Consider the following 23,353-nt stretch of genomic DNA (forward strand, 5'->3'; position numbering starts at 1 on the left):
ACTCAAAGATTTGAACATCTTTAAAGGGAAATCCAACTTTTGCATGACAATGTCTAATTAAAGGACATTTTTTTCCAACGTAAATGTGTGACATTCATCCTCTGGAGCTTTCTCTTCACATCGTCTTCCACCTGGACTGGTTTGGTCGGGAGCATGTGCAACAAACATTTGAAGAACTGCACTTTAACATCAATGAATGACACTGAAGTTTAATCTCTACATAAATGAGACTGAGTCTGGATGTGCTGCTCTGTCATTAACTCCTAAGTTTAAGGAAAGTTCAAACAAAAGAGGACAGTTCAGATCAGACTTGAGAATGACCTGATTTTGAACAAACATCTCAGACTTTCTGAGCTTCAGCACCTATAGCAAGATATTTTAACAACAAGCAACTCAAGAGATCCAGAAGTTGGAGAGAGTTAGCTTTAGCTGAGCCAAAGAACATGTGTGATGCTAACCTAGCAAACATTTCAGACTTTCCTCTGTGAATTCTGAGAAATAATTTCCTGTTTAATGACAGAGCTACACATTTTAACTCAGTCTCATAAAAACAGACTCTAATTCAGTGTCATCCATCCATATTAAAGTGCAGTTACCCAAAATGTTTGTTGCATGAGCTCCAACAAAACCTGTCCAGATAGAAGGCCACTTTGACAAACAGGAAGTGGAAGATTCCAAGCAGATTTATAGAAGGGGGAACCGGACTGTACTAAGTGTGGTTGAGTATAGAGGGGTGTTTTGTGGGTTTTTAAGGCTGATAATCATTATTAGTGAGACATTTGGAGTATATTCATTTGGGTATATATTTGCAGTAAATGAAAGTATTTATAATCTTGGAGTTAAACTTACAAGAACACAAACTTTAACAGAAAACTTTGTTGATACGTTTTTGTTTTGTTTACAGATGTTCAGTTAAAGGAGTTTTTTTCGTGACGTATAGCCAATCAAATCACTCCAGAAGACAGAGTGACCACAGGTAGATAAAGGTTCAGAGCCAAAGTAGCGCCATTTTAAAATGTATTTATTACAGTAAATCAGTAAAAAATAAAATACTGATAATCAGTAAATCAGTCAGCCCACAATTACTACAATTCTACAATGTATGTCTCTTTCCTTTGACTTGTTATTTGTACAATATACGATGTATATGATGGTGTTTTTTCATACCAAAGGCTATACTATGATGTTTTCTAAGAGACATACGATGCTACTCTGTTGCGGCCCTGGGCCGCTGCACTCTCTGTTGTTTTCTGGATTGTACTCAGCTGCATGCCTTCGTCCACCCGGCCTCCGTTGACTCGTCCCGCCTGCCGTCTCTGGAACTGAAGCTGGATTGGAACAGACCAAAGTACAGTCCAATCACGATGCCAGCTGCCTCTCAAAAGGCTCCTTCATCTGGTAGGTGGTTGCACTTCTTCTGAGGGGAAGCTGAGCTGGCCTGGCAGAACTTTGGAGATGTGTTCCAGTGGTTGGTGGATGTGTGGGGAGATAGAGAGGGACCTTTGAATTGTTCAGAAAGGAAAACAGGAAACCCATTGGTAGTTTTAGTTTAGGGTGCTACTGCAGTGTGTTTTTGGGTTTTAAGAGGTGAACAGGAAGAGTTTTTTTTCGTATTGATAATCTTCTACTTTGTTCCTGGTGAGAATGCCCATCAATGTCAACGTGAAGTTCACTTTTAGTTCTGTTTATTTTTATTTTACTAACACCCATTTGCTTTTAACCCCCTCACATGTTGTGTTGTTGTAAACTTACTGTTTCAAATAAATACTCGTCGAACCCTCTGGAAACCAGCGTTTGGACTGTTGTTGTGTTGCTCCTCACCTACTTCAGACAGCCGGGACAAAAAAACGTTTTGTGGACCAAAAGCTATACTACGACATTTTAAGAGCGACATGCTATACTATGATGTTTTCAGAGCGACATGCTATGCTATGACGTTTTCAGAGGGACATGCTATACTATGACGTTTTTTGGACATGATATGACGTTTTTTGAGCGACATGCTATACTATGATGTATTTTTGGCGACGTGCTATACTCTGACGTTTTTAGAGTGACATGCTATACTATGACGTTTTTAGAGTGACATGCTATAGTATGACGTTTTTAGAGCAACATGCTATAGTATGACGGTATGACGTTTTTAGAGCGACATGCTATAGTATGATGTTTTTAGAGCGACATGCTATACGATGACGTTTTTTGGGTGACATCCTATACTATGACGTTTTAAGAGTGACATGCTCGACTATGATGTTCTTTGGACGACATGCTAAACTTTTTTGGACCAACACGTTGAAAAATCGCATTTTTTTTTGACATAGTATACTATGGCATTTTTTTGCGCAAAAATTCATGATTTTTTTTCAACGAAAACCTTTCTGGAGTGTTTTTCACGGCCTGCTTGACATTATTTAATCATATGGCATGTTTTCACAACATGTGGAAAAATGACATTTTTCGACATAGTATACTATGGCGTTTTTTTTGTGCAAAAATTCATGATGATGTTTTTTTCAAAGAAAACCTTTCTGGAGTGTTTTTCACAGCCTGCTTTATATTATTTCATCATATGGCACGTTTTCACAACATGTTGAAGAATCGCATTTTTTTTTTTGTATACTATGGCGTTTTTTTGCGCAAAAATTCATGATGATTTTTTTTTCAAAGAAAACCTTTCTGGAGTGTTTTTCACAGCCTGCTTTACATTATTTCATCATATGGCACATTTTTACAACATGTTGAAAAATCACATTTTTTTGTCGACATAGTATACTATGGCGTTTTTTTGTGCAAAAATTCATGATGATTTTTTTTTCAAAGAAAACATTACCATAGTGTTTTTCACGGCCTCCTCTACATTATTTCATCATATGGCACATTTTTACAACATGTTGAAAAATCGCATTTTTTTGTCGACATGGTATACTATGGCGTTTTTTTGCGCAAAAATTCATGATGATTTTTTTTTTTCCAAAGAAAACCTTTCTGGAGTGTTTTTCACAGCCTGCTTTACATTATTTCATCATATGGCACATTTTTACAACATGTTGAAAAATCACATTTTTTTGTCGACATAGTATACTATGGCGTTTTTTGCGCCAAAATTCATGATGTTTTTTTTTCAAAGAAAACCTTTCCTGGAGTGTTTCTCATGGCCTGCTTGACATTATTTAATCACATGGCATGTTTTCACAAGATGTTGAAAAATGACATTTTTCGACATAGTACACTGCGGCATTTTTTGGCGGAAAAATTCATGATGATTTTTTTTTCAAAGAAAACCTTACCATAGTGTTTTTCACAGCCTCCTTTACATTATTTCATCATGGCACGTTTTTACATGTTGAAAAATCGCATTTTTTTTGTCGACATAGTATACTATGGCGTTTTTTTGCGCCAAAATTCATGATGATTTTTTTTTCAAAGAAAACTTTTCTGGAGTGTTTTTCACAGCCTGCTTTACATTATTTCATCATATGGCACATTTTTACAACATGTTGAAAAATCACAATTTTTTTTTTGACATAGTATACTATGGCGTTTTTTTGCGCAAAAATTCATGATGATTTTTTTTTCAAAGAAAACCTTTCTGGAGTGTTTTTCACAGCCTGCTTTACATTATTTCATCATATGGCACATTTTTACAACATGTTGAAAAATCACATTTTTTTGTCGACATCGTATACTATGGCGTTTTTTTGCGCCAAAAGTCATGATGATTTTTTTTTCCAAAGAAAACCTTTCCTGGAGTGTTTCTCATGGCCTGCTTGACATTATTTAATCACATGGCATGTTTTCACAAGATGTTGAAAAATGACATTTTTCGACATAGTATACTGTGGCGTTTTTTGGCGGAAAAATTCATGATGATTTTTTTTTCAAAGAAAACCTTACCATAGTGTTTTTCACAGCCTCCTTTACATTATTTCATCATGGCACATTTTTACATGTTGAAAAATCGCATTTTTTTGTCGACATAGTATACTATGGCGTTTTTTTGCGCCAAAATTCATGATGATTTTTTTTTCAAAGAAAACTTTTCTGGAGTGTTTTTCACAGCCTGCTTTACATTATTTCATCATATGGCACATTTTTACAACATGTTGAAAAATCACAATTTTTTTTTTGACATAGTATACTATGGCGTTTTTTTGCGCCAAAATTCATGATGATTTTTTTTTTTTAAAGAAAACCTTTCTGGAGTGTTTTTCACAGCCTGCTTTACATTATTTCATCATATGGCATGTTTTCACAACATGTTGAAAAATGACATTTTTCGGCATAGTATACTATGGCCTTTTTTTGCGCCAAAATTCTTTTTTTTTTCAAAGAAAACCTTTCTGGAGTGTTTTTCATAGCCTGCTTTACATTATTTCATCATATGGTACGTTTTTACAACATGTTGAAAAATCGCATTTTTTTGTCGACATAGTATACTATGGCGTTTTTTTGCGCAAAAATTCATGATGACTTTTTTTTTCAAAGAAAACCTTACCATAGTGTTTTTCACGGCCTCCTCTACATTATTTCATCATATGGCACATTTTTACAACATGTTGAAAAATCAAAAAATTTTTTTGACATAGTATACTATGGGTTTTTTTTTTGCGCCAAAATTCATGATGATTTTTTTTCCAAAGAAAACATTTCTGGAGTGTTTTTCCCAGCCTCCTTTACATTATTTCATCATATGGCACGTTTTTACAACATGTTAAAAAATGACATTTTTCGACATAGTATACTATGGTGTTTTTTTGCGCCAAAGTTCATGATTTTTTTTTCAAAGAAAACCTTACCATAGTGTTTTTCACTGCCTCCTCTACATTATTTCATCATATGGCACATTTTTACATGTTGAAGAATCGCATTTTTTTTGTATACTATGGCGATTTTTGCGCCAAAATTCATGATTTTTTTTCAACGAAAACCTTTCTGGAGTGTTTTTCACGGCCTGCTTGACATTATTTAATCATATGGCATGTTTTCACAACATGTGGAAAAATGACATTTTTCGACATAGTATACTATGGCGTTTTTTTGCGCCAAAATTCATGATGATTTTTTTTCCAAAGAAAACCTTTCTGGAGTGTTTTTCCCGGCCTCCTTTACATTACTTCATCACATGGCATGTTTTCACAAGATGTTGAAAAATGACATTTTTCGACATAGTATACTATGGCGTTTTTTTGTGCAAAAATTGATGATGATATTTTTTTTCAAAGAAAACCTTACCATAGTGTTTTTCACGGCCTCCTCTACATTATTTCATCATATGGCACATTTTTACAACATGTTGAAAAAGCAAATTTTTTTGTTGGCATAGTATACTATGGCATTTTTTTGCGCAAAAATTCATGATGATTTTTTTTTTCAAAGAAAACCTTACCATAGTGTTTTTCACAGCCTCCTCTACATTATTTCATCATATGGCACATTTTTACAACATGTTGAAGAATCGCATTTTTTTTTTTGTATACTATGGCGATTTTTGCGCCAAAATTCATGATGATTTTTTTTTCAAAGAAAACCTTGCTGGAGTGTTTTTCACAGCCTGCTTTATATTATTTCATCATATGGCACGTTTTTACAACATGTTGAAAAATGACATTTTTCGACATAGTATACTATGGCGTTTTTTTGCGCCAAAATTCATGATGGTTTTTTTTTTTTAAAGAAAACCTTTCTGGAGTGTTTTTCACGGCCTCCTTTACATTATTTCATCGTATGGCACGTTTTTACAACATGTTGAAAAATCGCATTTTTTTGTCGACATAGTATACTATGGCGTTTTTTTGCGCCAAAATTCATGATGATTTTAAAAAAAGAAAACCTTACCATAGTGTTTTTCACGGCCTCCTCTACATTATTTCATCATATGGCACATTTTTACAACATGTTGAAAAATAGTAATTTTTTTTGACATAGTATACTATGGCATTTTTTTTGCGCCAAAATTCATGATGAACTATTTTTTCAAAGAAAACCTTTCTGGAGTGTTTTTCACAGCCTGCTTTACATTATTTCATCATATGGCATGTTTTTACAACATGTTGAAAAATCACATTTTTCTGTTGGCATAGTATACTATTGCGTTTTTTTGCGCTAAAATTCATGATGATTTTTTTTCCAAAGAAAACATTTCTGGAGTGTTTTTCCTGGCCTCCTTTACATTATTTCATCATATGGCACGTTTTTACAACATGTTAAAAAATGACATTTTTCGACATATACTATGGCGTTTTTTTGCGCAAAAATTCATGATTTTTTTTTCAAAGAAAACCTTACCATAGTGTTTTTCACTGCCTCCTCTACATTATTTCATCACATGGCACATTTTTACAACATGCTGAAGAATCGCATTTTTTTTGTATACTATGGCGATTTTTGCGCCAAAATTCATGATTTTGTTTTTTTTCAAAGAAAACCTTACCATAACATTTTGCACGGCCTCCTTTACATTATTTCATGGTATGGTTTTTACAACATGATGAAAAATCGCATTTTTTTTTCGTTTTTATGTTTTCAGAGCAACATGTTATACTATGACGTTTTTAGAGCGACATGGTATACTATGACGTTTTTAGAGCGACATGGTATACTATGACGTTTTTAGAGCGACATGCTAAACTATGATGTTTGTTGGACCAAAGGCTATACTATAACCTTGTTTGAGTGACATGGTATACTATGTTTTAGGGCGACATGCTATACTATGATGTTTTCAGAGCAACATGTTATGGTACGACGTTTTTAGAGCGACATGCTATCCTATGATGTTTTTTGGGCGACATGCTATAGTATGATGTTTTTTGAGCCACATGCTATACTATGACGTTTTTAGAGCGACATGCTATACTATAACGTTTTTAGAGCGATATGCAATACTATGACGTTTTTAGAGCCACATGCTATACTATGATGTTTTCTGGGCGACATGCTATACTATGACGTTTTCAGAGCGACATGCTATACTATGATGTTTTTAGAGAGACATGCTATACTATGACGGTTTTTGAGCCACATGCTATACTATGACGTTTTTAGAGCGACATGGTATACTATGACGTTTTTAGAGCGACATGCTAAACTATGATGTTTGTTGGACCAAAGGCTATACTATAACCTTGTTTGAGTGACATGGTATACTATGTTTTAGGGCGACATGCTATACTATGATGTTTTCAGAGCAACATGTTATGGTACGACGTTTTTAGAGCGACATGCTATCCTATGATGTTTTTTGGGCGACATGCTATAGTATGATGTTTTTTGAGCCACATGCTATACTATGACGTTTTTAGAGCGACATGCTATACTATGATGTTTTTAGAGCGACATGCTATACTATGACATTTATTGGGTGACATGCTAAACTATGACGTTTTTAGAGCGACGTGCTATACTATGACGTTTTTAGAGCGACATGCTATACTATGATGTTGTTAGAGCGACATGCTATAGTATGACGTTTTTAGAGCGACATGCTATACAATGATGTTTTTAGAGCGACATGCTATACTATGACGTTTTTAGAGCGACATGCTATACTATAACTTTTTTAGAGCGACATGTTATAGTATGATGTTTTTAGAGCGACATGCTATACTATGACGTTTTGAGAGCCACGTGCTATACTATGACGTTTTTTGGACCAAAGGCTATACTATGACGTTTCTTGAGCGACATGCTATACTCTGACGTTTTTAGAGCGATATGCTATACTATGACGTTTTTAGAGCGATATGCTATACTCTGACGTTTTATGAGCCACATGTTATACTATGACGTTTTTTGAGCGACATGCTATACTATGACGTTTTTAGAGTGACATGCTATACTATGACAGTTTTAGAGTGACATGCTATACTATGACATTTTTAGAGCGACATGCTATACTATAATGTTTTTAGAGCGACATGCTATACCATGATGATTTTTGGATGACATACTATGCTATGACGCTTTTTGGACCAAAGGATATACTATGACATTTTTAGAGCGACATGCTATACTATGACGTTTCAAGAGCGACATGCTATACTATGGCATTTTTAGAGCGAAACGATATACTATGATGTTTTTAGAGTGAAATGCTATACTATGATGTTTTTAGAGCGAAATGCTATACTATGACGTTTTTAGAGCGACATGCTATACTATGACATTTGTTGGGTGACACTCTATACTATAGGCTTTTTAAATTGACATTACTATGACTTTTCTTGTTTTAGTTTGTTTTGTTTTTTTAGCAACAAATTATAGGAATTTGAACACTTTTAAAAACTACTATACTGTACTTGTGCAATGAAATATTATTCTCTGGCATTTTTTAGACGACATATTATACTCTCATGTTTTCTTGAAAAACATACTATTTTGACAATATACTGCACTATGACATTTTTTGAACCACATATCATACATGACAATTTTAGGCAACATCCTATCATTTGGCACTTTTTGAACCACATAATAATCAGTTGGGGTTTTTTGCTGACATGCTATACTATGAACTACAGGCCATACTATGTTATTCTTGAAAAGTATACTATACTTTGACATTTTCTGAACTACATCCTATACTATGGTGTTATACAGACTGCTTTGGTTACATGTTGATTTATAATCTAAATGTTTTTTCTGTTTTGTTTTTTGATGGGATTACCACAGACCTGACCGTGAACACTGTTGACACCCACCTGAGGGAGACGCTGCCAAAGATCTCAAGGCTGCTTGGTCGTGGTCTTTCTGGTCCTGCTCCAGAACGCCTTCATCAACTACGTCTTCTTTTGAAGAGGCCCTCAGATGCTGCAATCTCTGACCTTAAGGAGGAACTGCTACTTTCACTCTGTAACGAGACGGCAGTTATTTTAAAGACCCAGCTCCTAGCGGCTTTGAATGAAAGTTTAACATCCATCAAAAAGGAACTACAGACAGTTAAATCTGAGCTGTCGATCAGTATTTCAAACATCAAGTTCGACCCGGCTGCCCTAAAGCACACTGTGGGTGAAACGGAAACGTCACTCTCCACATCACCGACGACATCGTCACACTCCAAAGCAGAGCACCTGTCTGCTGAACTTTTAAAAGTGGACTATAAATGTGAAGAATGTGAGCAGCAGCAGACTGTGAGCAGCAGAACAGATGTGATCAGAAAGGAATCATTTTCTTTTTTCTTTTCTGGTCGACTTGATGCTGTTAGATGCAGATGTTGGAGCTGATTCTGATCTTTCAGGATAAAAAGCTGCTTGTCCTTCACAGACTTTTCAGGAAATTATTCTCTCCGGTTTTCTCTGCTATTTATATTTTTATTATCTGTGATTATTTCATTATTTCTTTATTGTAAAATAAAGTTTGAGGCATAAAGACTCATTTAGTTATTTTATTCCTGAAATCTTTGACGTAGCAGAACTAAACTTCCATTTTCCTTCTTGTACTTCTGATACTAGAACTAAACGTGTCTTCAACACGGATCATCTGCTTTTAATGAATCAGCAGCAGTATCACAACAACAAATGAGACAATTTTCAACAAATTCATGAAACTGATGTCATTTAAAACTATCAGTCTGTTTTAGTGTCAAATTAAAGCTGATTACTGACAACTAGAACATTAACATTACTGTTTTAATCACATTTAAGTTTCCTGAACGTTACATTAATGTCAACCAGCCACAATTTTATGAACTTAATGAACCACATCACAGTAACACAACACACTTCAGCCGTTTACATGAAACTCAACACATTAACTTGATGCTACGTTAGCTTTAATCAGGCTACGACTGAGCAGCTAGCTCAGTTAGCATCGCTAACATTAAAGCTAATATTTACTATGCTAACTTTCTTCTCTGGTCAACACACATTGAAACAAACTCCATCAACATCTGGAGTGCATGGCACACATTATATCTGACACTAAAGCTGCATATAAAGTGCATTAAAAGCGGCACCGATACGAAAATAAACATTTACTTACCGAACTATCAGAGTCCTTTCAGTGTCTGCTGGTAGAATCAACCGAAGGCAGAAAACTGGTTAAAACAAGCCAACGGGCAGGAAAACTGTTTGCAGAAAATGTTCTGCTGCTGCATCGATAAATAAACCAACAGTTATTATATCAGAATTAATCCAAACGAGGAGCGCAGAGTCTCGGCTGCCTCCTCCATAGGACCTGTCAATCATTCCAGACCAGACTGTCAATCAAGTAGCCCCGCCCCCTGGCTTTGCAAAACTTTAACGCTCTATATAAAATTCAATATTGATTTATTTTTGGATCGGCCACCTGATCTCTCATTTTGACCATGAAAACTAACGGGAAAAAATGTATATACAGTCTATGCACCGTACTTTGTTTGGCTCCACACTTCCTGATGACCACTTCCGGTCTCAGAAAATGAAAAAGCGGACCTTTTTTCGTTTCTGTCTCTTACTGATTTTACTTTCTTGTTATTCTAAATATAAAAGGAAAAACAAGCATTAAAAAAATCGTATATCCCTTTTTGATCATGAAAAGGAAAAACGCCATGTATTTCAATTTTAATTTTTGTATTTTAAAACGAAAATAAAATAACCACTCGTTTTTTGTTTCCAATACCCGTTTCAGAACGGAAAATCCAATTACCAGATCCGTACACCGACCTTCCTCCATGACCTGGTTCCCCTTTTCAAGATTTTCATATTTAGTTTTAATATCATAAAAGCTGTAGTATGAGTTAATTGCCTACTAAATTTGTTACTTTTATTATTTTATATTTTAGATAAAGTCTGAAATAACAACAAAGTATGCTCATAGAAATTCCAGGGACTCCTTGGATTTGCTGAATTTGAGTGTATGTGTTAGTACGGTCATAACTTTAGTTTTAGATTAATCAGTTACCTCCATAATTAATAACAATGTATGGTCTTATTCTAAATATTTACATTATTTCAGTAATCTATAATAAAAAGCATCATAGGGTATTTATTGTGTATTATAATCAGGTAAAGTTGTATTTTATTTAACTTCTTTAGGGTTTGAATCCTAAATATTTCAATTATTCAGGTAAATCCACATCATGAATAACACTGTAGGGTCTTCAGTATTTAACTTGGTTAATTTGTAACTGAAAGTTTATTTTTCTACTGGAAAGCGCAAAGGCTAGACCTTGACTTGACCACTAGATATAGTCAGTTTACATTACAGGTCTTTCTTTGTTGATAGTGGCCTTGGTAATCCTTAAAAAGAAATGGGAATCATTTTAATGGTCTGGAAAAATATGAAAAAGTGGTTTCGAGGTATAGTGATGTAATATTTTGCTATTAAAAATAAATTGTGTTTTTTTTTTTAAGAATACACATTTTTTTCTGTTTACATGAGAGTCATGTGGAGGGTTTTTGATTATCTAAAAACTTGTAATACAGGAATGTGCAAGACTAAGAAATTTTGAGGAAAATATCCCTCTGATTGGGAAAAAGAAGCACCTGATGGAAATCAGTGATTCTGGATATGTAGCATTGTTAATGTTAGATTTCTGATAAATTATGCACACCATCGTCTAATTACATATGGCGAAATTAAATGTCAATGATAACAAAGTCAAATTTGTGTGTTCCAAACTACTTACAGCAATAATCAAACCATTAAAAAAAAATCAAAAATAGTTGCATATGTGTTAGATAGATAGACTCTATGTTGCAGTCAGAGCAACAAACAGGTGTGCAATTTAAAAATAAAGACAAACCTTTGTATTGTGTACATGTTTGTAGGGTCATAACGTTATAAGCATAAAACATAATCCAAAATATTTTCTGTATTTTTTTTATGTGTTATCTAACAATTATATTGGAGTTAAAGCCAGACCAACATCAAAATGTTCATAAAGTTTATCTTATTCTGGAGGGAAGCTGTTTACTCTCCCTTAGTGGCCTCTTATTGCATCACAATAAGATCACACAGACACACATAATCATCACCATCATCAGTATTAGCATCATTAGTATTTGGTTGATAATGCTGATGGTATTGCAACGACTTGTAGTCAAAGAGCTGAGAGAGAAAATGCACCACAAATCAATGCCTAGATATATCATCAATAAATACTCAATACTGCTGTATTCCCTGGAAAACATTTTCCTTGAAGTTTACAGGTGAACGACCTATATCAGCAACCAGACACCATTATTGGTCAAAATAATAAATAGGGTTTGTGTGGCAAATAAAAAGACCAGGAGGAAATACGTTTCGCGTTTTCACCCAGCTAGTAATTTTGACCTTTATTTCATCCCGTAGCGTGGGAGTAACTAGGAAGTGGATCGGTTACTAAGGAAAGCTGGAGATTGAATACAGGCAGAGACGTGACAAAGGAGTCTGTAAGGATTTTGAAAAAGGTGAGCTCTGCAGAATGATTTTACTAATCATCAGGGGGAGACAGTCTGCCTCAGCAACAAGAGGTCAAAGAGGTGTTTGTGGAGCTGCGAGGTCTTTAACTGCTGAAGTGTTGCTGGTAGTGAGAGCTGTAAACGCTTTGTTCGTACTGTTTAATTTTTTCTTTTTCTTGACCTTAAATGAGAAACGTTTCATAACCAAAACATACAAGACATTAGCAGTGATATAAATGTAACCGACTACTTGCTGTTTTGTGTGCATGAGATCCTTCACCGTCCAGTTACCACAAACTGTTTAGCTAAGGCAGCATTATGTTGGACCAATAACTAACCAGCTTTTTTAAAAAAAGCAAGAAATGTGAGGTAGGATTAGTTTGAGGTAATTTCTACGAATGTTTTATTTATTAACTGTGACTCAGGTCCATGGCTCTACCGACATTCTCGGCCAATGTACCCAGCCGGTCCCGAGTCCTGGCGGAGCAGCTGGCCCGGCAGCGGGAGCAGGAGGCCCGGTGGCGGCAGCAGTGGGAGCTGCATGCTCGGTACTTCAGAGAGCAGAGTGTCCGCAGCCAGAGACAGGCGGCGTGGAGCTCCCGTCACTCCTACCAGCAGAGGTAGCCTCATACAAACGATTTCACACTACACCATTCTCTGAAACATAATGAGAATATACACCGATCAACCCCAACAGTCTGATTACTGACATGTGAAGTGAGTAACATTGATCATCTTGTCATAATGCAACGTTCTGCTGGGAAACCTTGAGCCCTGACATTCATGTGGCTGTTTGACATGCACCACCCACCTAAACATCGCAGGTCAAGCAACCTCTCATGGCAACAGCAGTCCTTGATACCAGTTGCCATCCTCAGCAGGACAATGCACCCTGGCACACTGCAAAAACTGCTTAGGAGTGGCCTGGGGGACACAACAGAGCTAAGGTGTTCACCCAGGTTCCTCACTCCCCAGATTTAAATCTTACTGAGCATCTGTGGGATGTGCCAGGACAAACCTGATCTAGGTAGATCCCATCCTGCAACCCACAAGACTCACAGAATTCACTGCCACCATCCTGGTTCAACAGGACATCCCCAGAGGTCCTGTGTCCATGTCTCACTGAGTCAGAGGAGTTTTAGCAGTGTAAACGAGACCAACACAATATTTGGCAGGTGGTCATAATGCTACGCGTGATCGGTGTATATTCTCAGTCATCCAGGTTATCCACAGTAATTCTAAGAGCTTCAGTAGAGGACAACTCTGCTTCTCTTTTTGCTCTTGAAGGCATTTAACCTCTCATCCACGAGTCTTCTTCAGTTCTAACTGACTGGTGGAAAGTCCCACATATTTATTCTCATTCCCAAGTTACATGGTTAATGGTAAATGTAAGACCCAAGACTCATATCTTTGATCAGTCAGTGTGATTGGTTGTAAAACTGGCAGGTGAGAGTTGACTCAAGACGTTAATGGTGGTGAAAGTTTCTGGGGAAGTCTCAAGATGGCGGCTGTGGCTCAGGTGGTAGAGCGGGTCGTCCAATGATTGAAGGGTCGGCGGTTTGGTTCCCGCTCTGTTCTAGTCATGTGCTGTTGTGTCCTTGGGCAAGACACTTTACCCACCTTGCCTCCAGTGCAGCTACTCACACTGGTGTATGAATGTTAGTGGTGGTCGGAGGGGCCGCAGGCACGGATTGGCAGCCACGCTTCCGTCAGTCTGCCACAGGGCAGCTGTGGCTACAAATGTAGTTTACCACCATCAGAGTGAGAATGTGTGAGTGAATGAATACTGGATCCATTGCACGCACTTTGAGTGTCTAGAAAAGCGCTATATAAATCTAATCCATTATTATTAAGAAAGTTATAAGTAACTGATAAGTAGGGTTGTAGACCCCCTCCTTTGTTTGATGCCACTAATGACTATTTTTCTTTTGTTTAGTTTTTTAAAATCTATACACTGTTCTACCAGTTAATGAATTGATCTAAATTATTATTTTCCTCCAAAAAAGGAAAATTACAATTTCTTTCAAGTTGGTTTTATTTTTGACAAATTGCATGTCAGTGTAAAATGTAAACAAAGGTTTACATAATAAAGTGCTGAACTGTAGAATTAAACTGGAAACTCCGACATGATCAAGATAATTAAAATATAGGGTGTTATGTCTTAAGTCAGGGCTGCAACTCTAAAAGAAATCCAGCTTTCTATCAGTGAAAAAGCACAGACCAGCATAAGCAGCTCCCTTTCTTCCTGTTCGGTTACTCGCTGACTTTGGTAGTAGGTTTGAATTTGATGAACATAGAGTCAGAAGCAGAAGCTTGGAAGTGACTGCTAGTAAACATGTAGCCTTAATGAGCTGCCTGTCAGTCCCCATTTTATAGGTGTTATGTTGTCTGACAACAGAGACAGAAATAACTCTGTGTATTTTCTCTTCAGGTGTTTGTTCATTTCTCTGTTCTCTTCACAGTGTAAAAACACCTTTTTCTTTTTGTGGTATTTTAAAGAACTCTCAAACTTTTGAAGCCTTTGGTCTTAGGAAACGTTTATCTGAGTTGGACTCTGCTGCTGCCACCAAGACTTGGCCAGTGACTGGAGCCAAAAACGACTGGTGTCTTGAGAAAAAATTGCATAGTGATACTGAAGGAAAACATTTGTTATAATGAAATCAATTGATGTCAACACATTTTCTCACGTTGACATAATGGATTATGGTGACTCATCATATCATAGATATTCGAACATTACAGCATCAGGCTGAGAATGTCCCTGCCAAGAGAGAGGAAAAAGACCACACACATAAGAAAGCACTTGAAACCTGTGACTATCCCCACTGGGCCTTTATGAAGTCAGCAAAGAGAGCTGGTCAAAACACACAACATCAAACAGAAATGAAAAGAAGAACAGGCGGAACAATATTGGCATCCTCTATGGAGCTAGTGTGTCTGAGAAACTAAGAAGGATTTTGTCCAGACACAACATACTGGTTCACTTCAGACCCAGCAGTACTCTGAGATAAAAATTAGTTCACGCAAAGGATAAAAAATTCAAGCACAAGCTGAGCAATGTTGTATATGCAGTCCAATGTAGTGAGGAGTGCACAGACTTATGCATAGGGGAGACTAAACCACTGCTACGAGCGCATGGCGCAACACAGGAGAATACGCTCTTCAGAAAGATGCACCTGCATCTGAAGAATAATGATCATTCTTTTTAGGACAACAATGTTCATATTCTGGACAGTGAAGACAGATGGTTTAAGCGAGGAGTGCAGGAAGCCATTAATGTTATATCTCCAAACAGAGGACAGGGTCTGCAGCACCACTTATCAGGTATTTATAACGCAGTCTTGAGGTTTCTTGGATGGGAGGGGAAATGTCTTTATGAACAACAACTGCAGTCTACTGCTGAAGCTCTAAAACAATAGAGGAACAATAAACTACCCCAACTAAGTATTGCTTTCTATTCGAGGATTTTTTTTCTGTTTTTTCATTTTCACATTAGTATTTAATGTCATTGCCATGAGCTTATTATTATATAGTATATTATTATACTGTTTCTCTTTTCTTGCCCTCAGTTACTTGGCTCCGTAAGTAATTATTCAATGTATAATTCTGTGTATGATAAAAGTAGCAAAAAACAGTTAAACACTTTCAAAGAGGCAATGATCTATAAACTATTTCTCTCAGTAAATTATAATTCATTTAGGGAACTCAGGCTCAACAGGACTCTCTGTTAGGACAGAAAAATGTTTCCCATGAGGTAAAACTATTGATTTGGCCAAGTGATTCTTATCATTGTAATCATTATCTGTACAGTGTCAATCAGCAAAAATCAATTTACATTTTTTAAATATAAAGTTAATGTTTGAAAGTTTAGACATGGTTTTGCAGCCTATTATGTGTGTTATTTTACATACATCTCCCTAGTAAATTCAATAATTTAATCTTTTATCTAATGATAAGAAAAAGGAAACAATCATAGTATACATCAACTAAATATATGATCACACATAGAAATGTTGATTGCATTACCATGAAGTAATATCTTAAATATTATTATCTTAATTTTATTATCTTAAATATATGCTGAGAATAATGATGTACAAATCACTGCCTCTTTTTCAGTGTTTAGTGGCTCCTTCCTTGTGTAGTAAAAACATTCGTGTCTGCCTTTAAATTGGTGTAACCATGCATAAATATGTGTGGTGTGATGTTTGTGTAGAAAAGTAAACCTACCCTGACTACATAGATAATCTTTTAGGACTGTATCTTCTTGTACAGTTCTCCACCCTGTTGATCAGTTTCATCAGCAGATAAAGATGCGAGAGGAAGACAACCTAAATAATTTTTTCCCACTTTTTTGTCAGTATGTCAGCTTACCATAAACAGAGACTGAAGGAAGAGAAGAAGGCCAGCCTGGAGCAGCGCAGGAATCGGCTCAGGGCCATGCTTCAAGAGGAGCAGGACCAGCTGGAGGCGGAGCTCCGGGAAGTCGTCCCTGACAGGAGCACCTTGGCAAGTCAGCTGGTACAGAAAACTGAAGAGCTTCGTACGGCAAGAGAGGAAAGAAGAAAAAAGGTAACTGCATTGAGATAGTTGCATGTTTTCGTATCATGGCTTTCTGCCATGTAAGTGTATAATCCCTGTTATTTGTTATCTCTAGCTTGCGCAAGAGCTGCTGAAGGAGCATTGGAAGAAAAACAACCCAGAACTGCGAGAGGTAAGTTTAAATAAGTGATGCAAAAGTGACAAATCTCAAAGTATGGCTGTTGATGAAGTGATTAATGGCTTCAGGAATCATGATACCATCCCGTATGTCTGAAGAGCCCAGCAAGCAGAGAAAACAGACACTTTTTTGTCCAGAAGTCCATTTGATCTGGAAACCTATAAGGCTTGTGATGCAGATATTCCATGACTTTTTGTAAACCTGAATCCAGTGTCGACTCAAGTGAATAAAATGTTCTGGTATCCCTTCCACTATGGGTAAGGTTCATCAGTGTCTCTGTGTCAGCTATGTCACAACTCAGTCTTTTAATCTGTCTGCAGGTCGAGTCAGCATTACATAAAGATCATGTTGTCAGCCAATGGCAGGAGCAGATATCTGAGAAGAAAGAGGTACGACAATAATTCCAGCTGTCAGACAAAACTTGTCAGTTTCTGTTTACTACAGTGTTTTAATAACTGTTTCTGACCTGTATGTCCTTTGTGATGATACTCAAATTCATTCAGACTAAATTGTTAAAAAAAATTGCCCATCACTCCAGTACTGTGTAGTATCACCTCTCATGAGCCGCTGGTGACACCTAAGACCTACAAGCCGTTAAATTTGTCATTATCCTTTTACATGACCAATTATTTATGCAACAAGTCCATTTTTAATTAAACACTGCTCATGTATACTGTGAGCACAGTATCAAATCTGCAAGCTACTCTGGTTAATTCTCAACATGGTACATAATTGACAAAGTTTTGACACCTACTGTAAGTGACCTATCTCGTCAAACATGCAGAAAGAGGTGGTAAAACAGGCGGAGAAGAGACGCTTTGAAAATGAGTACGAGAGGACCCGAAAAGAAGCTTTGGAGAGGATGAAGCAAGCAGAGGAGAAAAAGAAAGCAGAGGAGCGTAAGAGAGCAGAGGAGCTTTGCCACCAGATGGAAGAACTGAAGCTGAGAGAGGAAGAGGTATTCAGAACTTCAGCAATATCTCGGCTGTGTAAAATTAGTTTTGCAGATGTGTTTTTAAAATATATTCATGTTTTATTTGCTGTCAGGCCACTCGTCTAAAAAAGGAGCAAGAGGCTCTGCTGATCCAGCAGTGGGAGCTGGAGAAGATCGAGGACGAGAGGCAGAAAGTGGAGGAAAGGAGAAAGAAGTCTCAGATGGGGTAAGGGAAGCTCTTTATTCTAATAACTGATCACAAATGTTGTGATACCTGATTCAGGTAAAATATTGGGCTCATTAGATTTGTGTTTCACCAGACATTTCTTGATCCGACAATATCGAGCTCAGCTGAAGAGGAGAGCCCAGCAAGTGCAGGAGGAACTGGTAAATCTGTGGATACTGCAGAGTATTATTTCAGGTTTCATCCATCTTTTTTGATTCTGATGTTCTCCTTGAAACCTTATGTGTCCACCAGGAGGCCGATCGTAAGATCCTGGCAGCCTTGCTTGAAGGAGAGCAGGACGACAGGAGAATGGAAACCGCTCGAAGAGAAAGAGCTATCGCTGATGCTGCCTGGATGAAACGTGTAATTGAAGAACAGCTTCAGTTGGAGCAGGAGAGGGAGGCTGAGTTTGACATCCTACACAGGTGGGCTGCCAGATTCAATATTACTCTACAGCAGGGTTACTCAACTTACCATTGCTCATGGGCCACATAGAAAAATATGACTGAATTATGTAAAAGACATTTAAATAATCAAGATAATATTCAATAACAAAATATTTTAAATGCACTACAATAGAAAGACAATTTCATTAGGCTTTTGTAAAAGTAAAACAAGATTTTGTTGAAAATATATTATACTTGGCCTTATCGATCTATTTGTGGCTGTTTTCTGCATTTCCAGTAAAAGCAAAAAGGCCAAATGTCATGACATTAAAAAAATTGTCATATATATCAAATTACAAAATGGGGCTTTATTCACAAAATACATACTTACTACATATTAGCACCTTTTTTGTAACAAACAAAAGTACTGTTTCAAAGTTTTTAAAATATTTTTCAAGCAATACTTTTTTGAGAAATTAACTAAATTACATCAAAAAATAAGTAGGCTTTATTCAAAAAAAAAAAAAAGTAAATTAATTAAGAGATTGCTTATAAAAATTAATTGGCCTACTACTCCAAAAAATAAAGTAAAAATTAAATCTTGCACATCACAAAAAAGTTCATCTATGGCCAAAAACCAACCACTGTAAAACATACGAACATAGCTCTTTAGGTGACCTACTTTTTTGAGCAATGAGGTATAACCAAATGAAATAAAAAAACATATAGGTGTGCATTATTCACAGAAATTGTGCATCAATAGGCAGCCCTGACAGAAGAGGTCAAAGCTAAAACAATTACACTCAGGCCTTGTCCACACGTAGCAGGGTTTTTGTAAAGCCGAATATCCTGTCCCCTCCGTCTAGAAAAAAAACTTACGTACACACCACCTCGGTTTTAGATAAAAACTTCATCCACACCTAACCGCATAAGTGCGTTTTTCAGCACATTCATAAGCATGCCGGACCTTTAGGTGGCAGTAGTTCCCCAAATCCTAGCAAGGTGGTGGAGAATAACCGTCCTTAATGTCGTCCTTCGCCTGTGTTGTTGAATGTGGAGCAGTATGTGGGCTTGTAAAAACAAGCAAGTAAAAAGCGCCTGTACAAGAAACAGCGCCCAAAACCTTGTGAGAGCATCCATACTGTTACCGAATGTAAACACAGGTCGCATATGTGACGTAAGAACATATTTTGTCGCAGGTGGTGACGTTTCGAAACGCAAAACCCCGGTTACTGATGTCCACATGCAGACGCATAAAACGGAGAATTCGCAAATCTTCACTTTGGTTGGAGTTTTTAAAAAGAATCGTTTTCGATTACGTAAATCTGCGTTTTCGTGTGGATGTAGGCCGAATCGTAGAAAAATATCTTCGTTTTGTGAGATACCTGGCTACGTGTGGACAAGGCCTCAGTTGAAATCAAGACATTGTATCACATTTCTTAGCATGGAGAAGCAAAGTCAAATTCACGCAGGATTTAAAATAAGGAAAAAAAACTTTCTGAAGTGTCTCAGTAACAAAATAGTGGCAGTGTAGATGTTGCCACTGGCAAGTTCACCCAAATACTGAACACAGATAGCAGGTTTAAATAAGACACTGTGCAACTGACTGACCTGTGAACGTAGGTTTGGGAAGTGTGTGAAGTCATTGTCACCAACCTGGTCTTGATAAAGACAGAGCTTCTCCATGAAAGCAGAAACATCATTCACCAAGGCAGGCAGCAATTTGTTGTTTCCCTGGAGCTTCAAATTTAGGGAGTTCAGGTGCTTGGTTGTGTCAACCAGAAAAGCCGCTTCCAGTGCAAACTTCTCATCGTTGACATAATACAGATCGACATGCTTTCTCTGCGCAATGAAGGCTCGAATCACCAGCAGTAAATCCACAAACTTCTCCAGTACAATGCTTCTGCTCATCCATCGCACTGCGGCGTGCAGCGTCAGGTCTTCATATTGAGTGTGTCATATTCTTCTACTAAGGTGCGGAACTGTCTGTGCTTAAGAGCATGGCCTCTAATGTAGTTAACAACTTTCACCACCTTACCCATCGTTGTTTTCAGTTCACCACCTGTGAGTTTGCAGCAGAGCTGTTCTTGGTGAAGAATACAATGGTAGGCAAAAAAAAAAAAAAGTCTGGAAATGCGTCTTCTTTTCTCAATAATGCAACAAGTCCTCTTTCTTTTCCAACCATCGACGGTGCACCATCGGTGGTAACTGACACCGATTTCCCCAAATCAATCTCTCTCCCTGGTCCCTGGGAAAAGTCAGTGAGTGCCAAACAAACGTCCTCTCCTCTTGTTTGGCCAGTCAGTGGCAAAAGAGCAAACATTTCCTCCATGAATGTGTCACCATTAAAAAACCGAGCCCATATCATAAGTTGCGCTGTATCCGACACATCAGTGGACTCGTCTATGGCCAGGCTGAAGAGCTGCGTTTTCTGAAGATCGTCGATCAATTTTATGAACAAATGATCAGAAATGTCTTCCACACGTCTGCTGAGAGTTGAATCTGAAAGCTGCAGTTTGGATATCTGTCTGGTGATCTCAGCTTTTTTAAACTCGGCAAAAAGGGACTCACTGCAGTCCAGAAAACACTTTTTTTTTTAAATCAGCTGTCCCTCAGTGAAAGGCCGCCGACTCCTTGATACATTCCACGCTACTTTGAATGATGCCTCCGTGATTCTGTCACTTTCTTTACAGCTGAATCTCAAAACAGTTTGTTGACCACGAAGATTTCCAATGAGACTGCATATTCTGTCTTTTCTTATATTACTACCTGGTGGAAAGTCAGCTTTGAAGTCTTTGTGACAGCTGTCGTGGTGGCGCTGGAGATTCGTTCGTTTTGGAATGGACTGTTTCTGGCAAAGAAGGCACACTGTTAGGCTTGTTATTTACCTCCACAAAAGCAAATTCTTCCTCCCATGACTGTTGAAATGTCCTGTGTTCATCACGTAACTTGCGTTTAGCTTTACCAGCGGCAGCCATGAACTCCACTTCGATTAGTCTTCTTTTGAGTCTTTTTTTTTTTTTGGCGGTTAGCAAACAACCTTTTGCTGCATTACCGCCACCAACTGGTACAGTCCCACAATTGCAACACTTACCTGCCTGTTGCCAGTAGGTCAAACATATTGCCCTCTGGTGTCAGCTCTACAGGAAGAGACTTCTTCTCCTCAAACACAAACCAATGTAATCCTCCTGTTTTAGAGAAGAAGCACAACGTGTGTGGGAGAAACGAGAAGCTCAGTGGGAGAAAGAGAGGAAAGCCAGAGAACGGCTCATGCGTGAGGTAAATGTGTTTCAAATGTCTTGACTAAATTTAAATGATTTGATTACTACATTTTTAAAACTCCGGCCTCTTCCTTGGAAAGGTGCTTGTGGAAAGACAGCAACAGCTGGAGCTGAAGATGCAGAAGAACCACAAGGCTCAGGAGGAGTCGCTGAAGAGACGAGAAGAGCTGATCCAGGAGCTGGAGCTGGAGAGGGAGATCAGACGTCGGGAGAAGGAGGAAGAAGGGGGCCGTCGGACAGCTCGGATGCAGGAGATAAACGCACAGGTTGGACAAATTGCGATAGTTTGTGTTTTCAAAGCATGTTGTTTTCGTCGGGCATTTGAACTCACAGCATGAGACTATATGCTTTTAAAAATAGAGCACACCTAAATTTGTTTGTGTACGTTACACAGGTGGAGCAGCAACACCAAGAGCAGTGGGAGGAGCTGTGCAGGATGGAGCAGGAGGAAGAGGAGCAGAGGGAGGCCCAGCGTATCCAAGAAGAGGAGCTGAGGCTTGAAATGCAGAGGATGGCCAAGCAAGGGTACCAGGAGAAGGTAAAAGATGGAGATTATTGGTGACTGATTCTACATGTTCAAGTTCCAATTTAGGAAATGTTCTTTAATGTTAAAATATTCCTGAATTTGTCCCTTTCAGATACACAGTAGGCCGCGATCAGCCTGGACATGAGCAACCTGCAAGTCCAACTATATTGTGAGATGTAGATTTTTCTGTATGTAATTAGCTTTAAAGAATATGTTCATGAAACAATATTCACATGCTCTTTTGTAAATCATAACAGCCATTTTGTCAGTGTAATTGCTCCTCCTATCAATACTGGCCATGAAAATGTGCTTCCTGACATGGTGCCAATGTGACAGATGGAGGGAAGAATTCACCGTCCTCAGCATTTCAAAGCTCATCAAGTCAAGTGCTATTTTGTTTCAGTACAAACCTCCTGATTGTTCTCCTGGGCAGCATTTTAGTGACCCACAGGGGAAGGACAGTAAGACGGGTGAACTTGACCTGCTCACTGTATATGACAAACTCTAGACTCTTTAAAGTTTAAAATACATTTTTGGACAGATGAAGAATTGTGAATTTTGTCCACCATCTCTTACACTGCAGTTGTGTTGTGAAGAAATGTGTCGTAGTCAGCATAGAGAACAGGAACAATTGCATCAATCAGTAGCTTTTTAAACATATGCACAGGTCATTTACTGTTTTGAAACAGATTTTGAACAACTGAACCTGTTCAGTGCCTTTGGAAGGATAAAACATTCCTGTAGTTTATGCAGGCCATATATCGTGCTATCTTGATGTTAATTTAAAGTTGGCTGTTTGCGTGTTTATAGAAAAACTGATGGGCTTTTGCACTTTTTGACCTGTTCAAGGAGTTTTTATTTTTTATTCTGAATTTGTAGACTTTTTTTAAAAATAAAACTATTACAATCAAATTAATT

The 23,353-nt window shown here is 37.6% G+C and overlaps 1 protein-coding gene and 1 long non-coding RNA gene across 3 annotated transcripts; one reads left to right on the forward strand and one right to left on the reverse strand.

Moving 5' to 3' along the window:
* Nucleotides 1–1,004: 1,004 nt before the first annotated feature.
* LOC118470264 (uncharacterized) lies at nucleotides 1,005–21,772 on the reverse strand. Of its 2 annotated transcripts, XR_008602104.1 has the most exons (5): nucleotides 20,285–21,768; nucleotides 16,737–16,901; nucleotides 9,982–13,019; nucleotides 8,703–8,851; nucleotides 1,005–1,500 (listed from the first exon to the last, which is right to left on the reverse strand). It is a non-coding gene; the product is annotated as an uncharacterized LOC118470264 (long non-coding RNA). The 2 variants fall into 2 exon arrangements; XR_008602103.1 differs by having other exon boundaries at nucleotides 8,703–13,019; nucleotides 20,285–21,772.
* tchp (trichoplein, keratin filament binding) lies at nucleotides 12,269–23,347 on the forward strand. The gene is made up of 13 exons (XM_023269915.3): nucleotides 12,269–12,371; nucleotides 12,788–12,982; nucleotides 16,724–16,934; nucleotides 17,020–17,076; nucleotides 17,403–17,471; nucleotides 17,867–18,040; nucleotides 18,130–18,242; nucleotides 18,337–18,403; nucleotides 18,495–18,667; nucleotides 21,826–21,907; nucleotides 21,990–22,175; nucleotides 22,304–22,447; nucleotides 22,548–23,347. The coding sequence occupies exons 2-13, from the start codon at nucleotides 12,792–12,794 to the stop codon at nucleotides 22,578–22,580; spliced, it is 1,500 nt and encodes a 499-aa protein (XP_023125683.2). The 5' UTR covers nucleotides 12,269–12,371; nucleotides 12,788–12,791; the 3' UTR covers nucleotides 22,581–23,347.
* The last annotated feature ends 6 nt before the right edge of the window (nucleotides 23,348–23,353 follow it).

This window comes from Amphiprion ocellaris, chromosome 6 (genome assembly GCF_022539595.1).
Source record: "Amphiprion ocellaris isolate individual 3 ecotype Okinawa chromosome 6, ASM2253959v1, whole genome shotgun sequence".
In the NCBI taxonomy this organism is placed as follows: Eukaryota; Metazoa; Chordata; class Actinopteri; family Pomacentridae; genus Amphiprion; species Amphiprion ocellaris.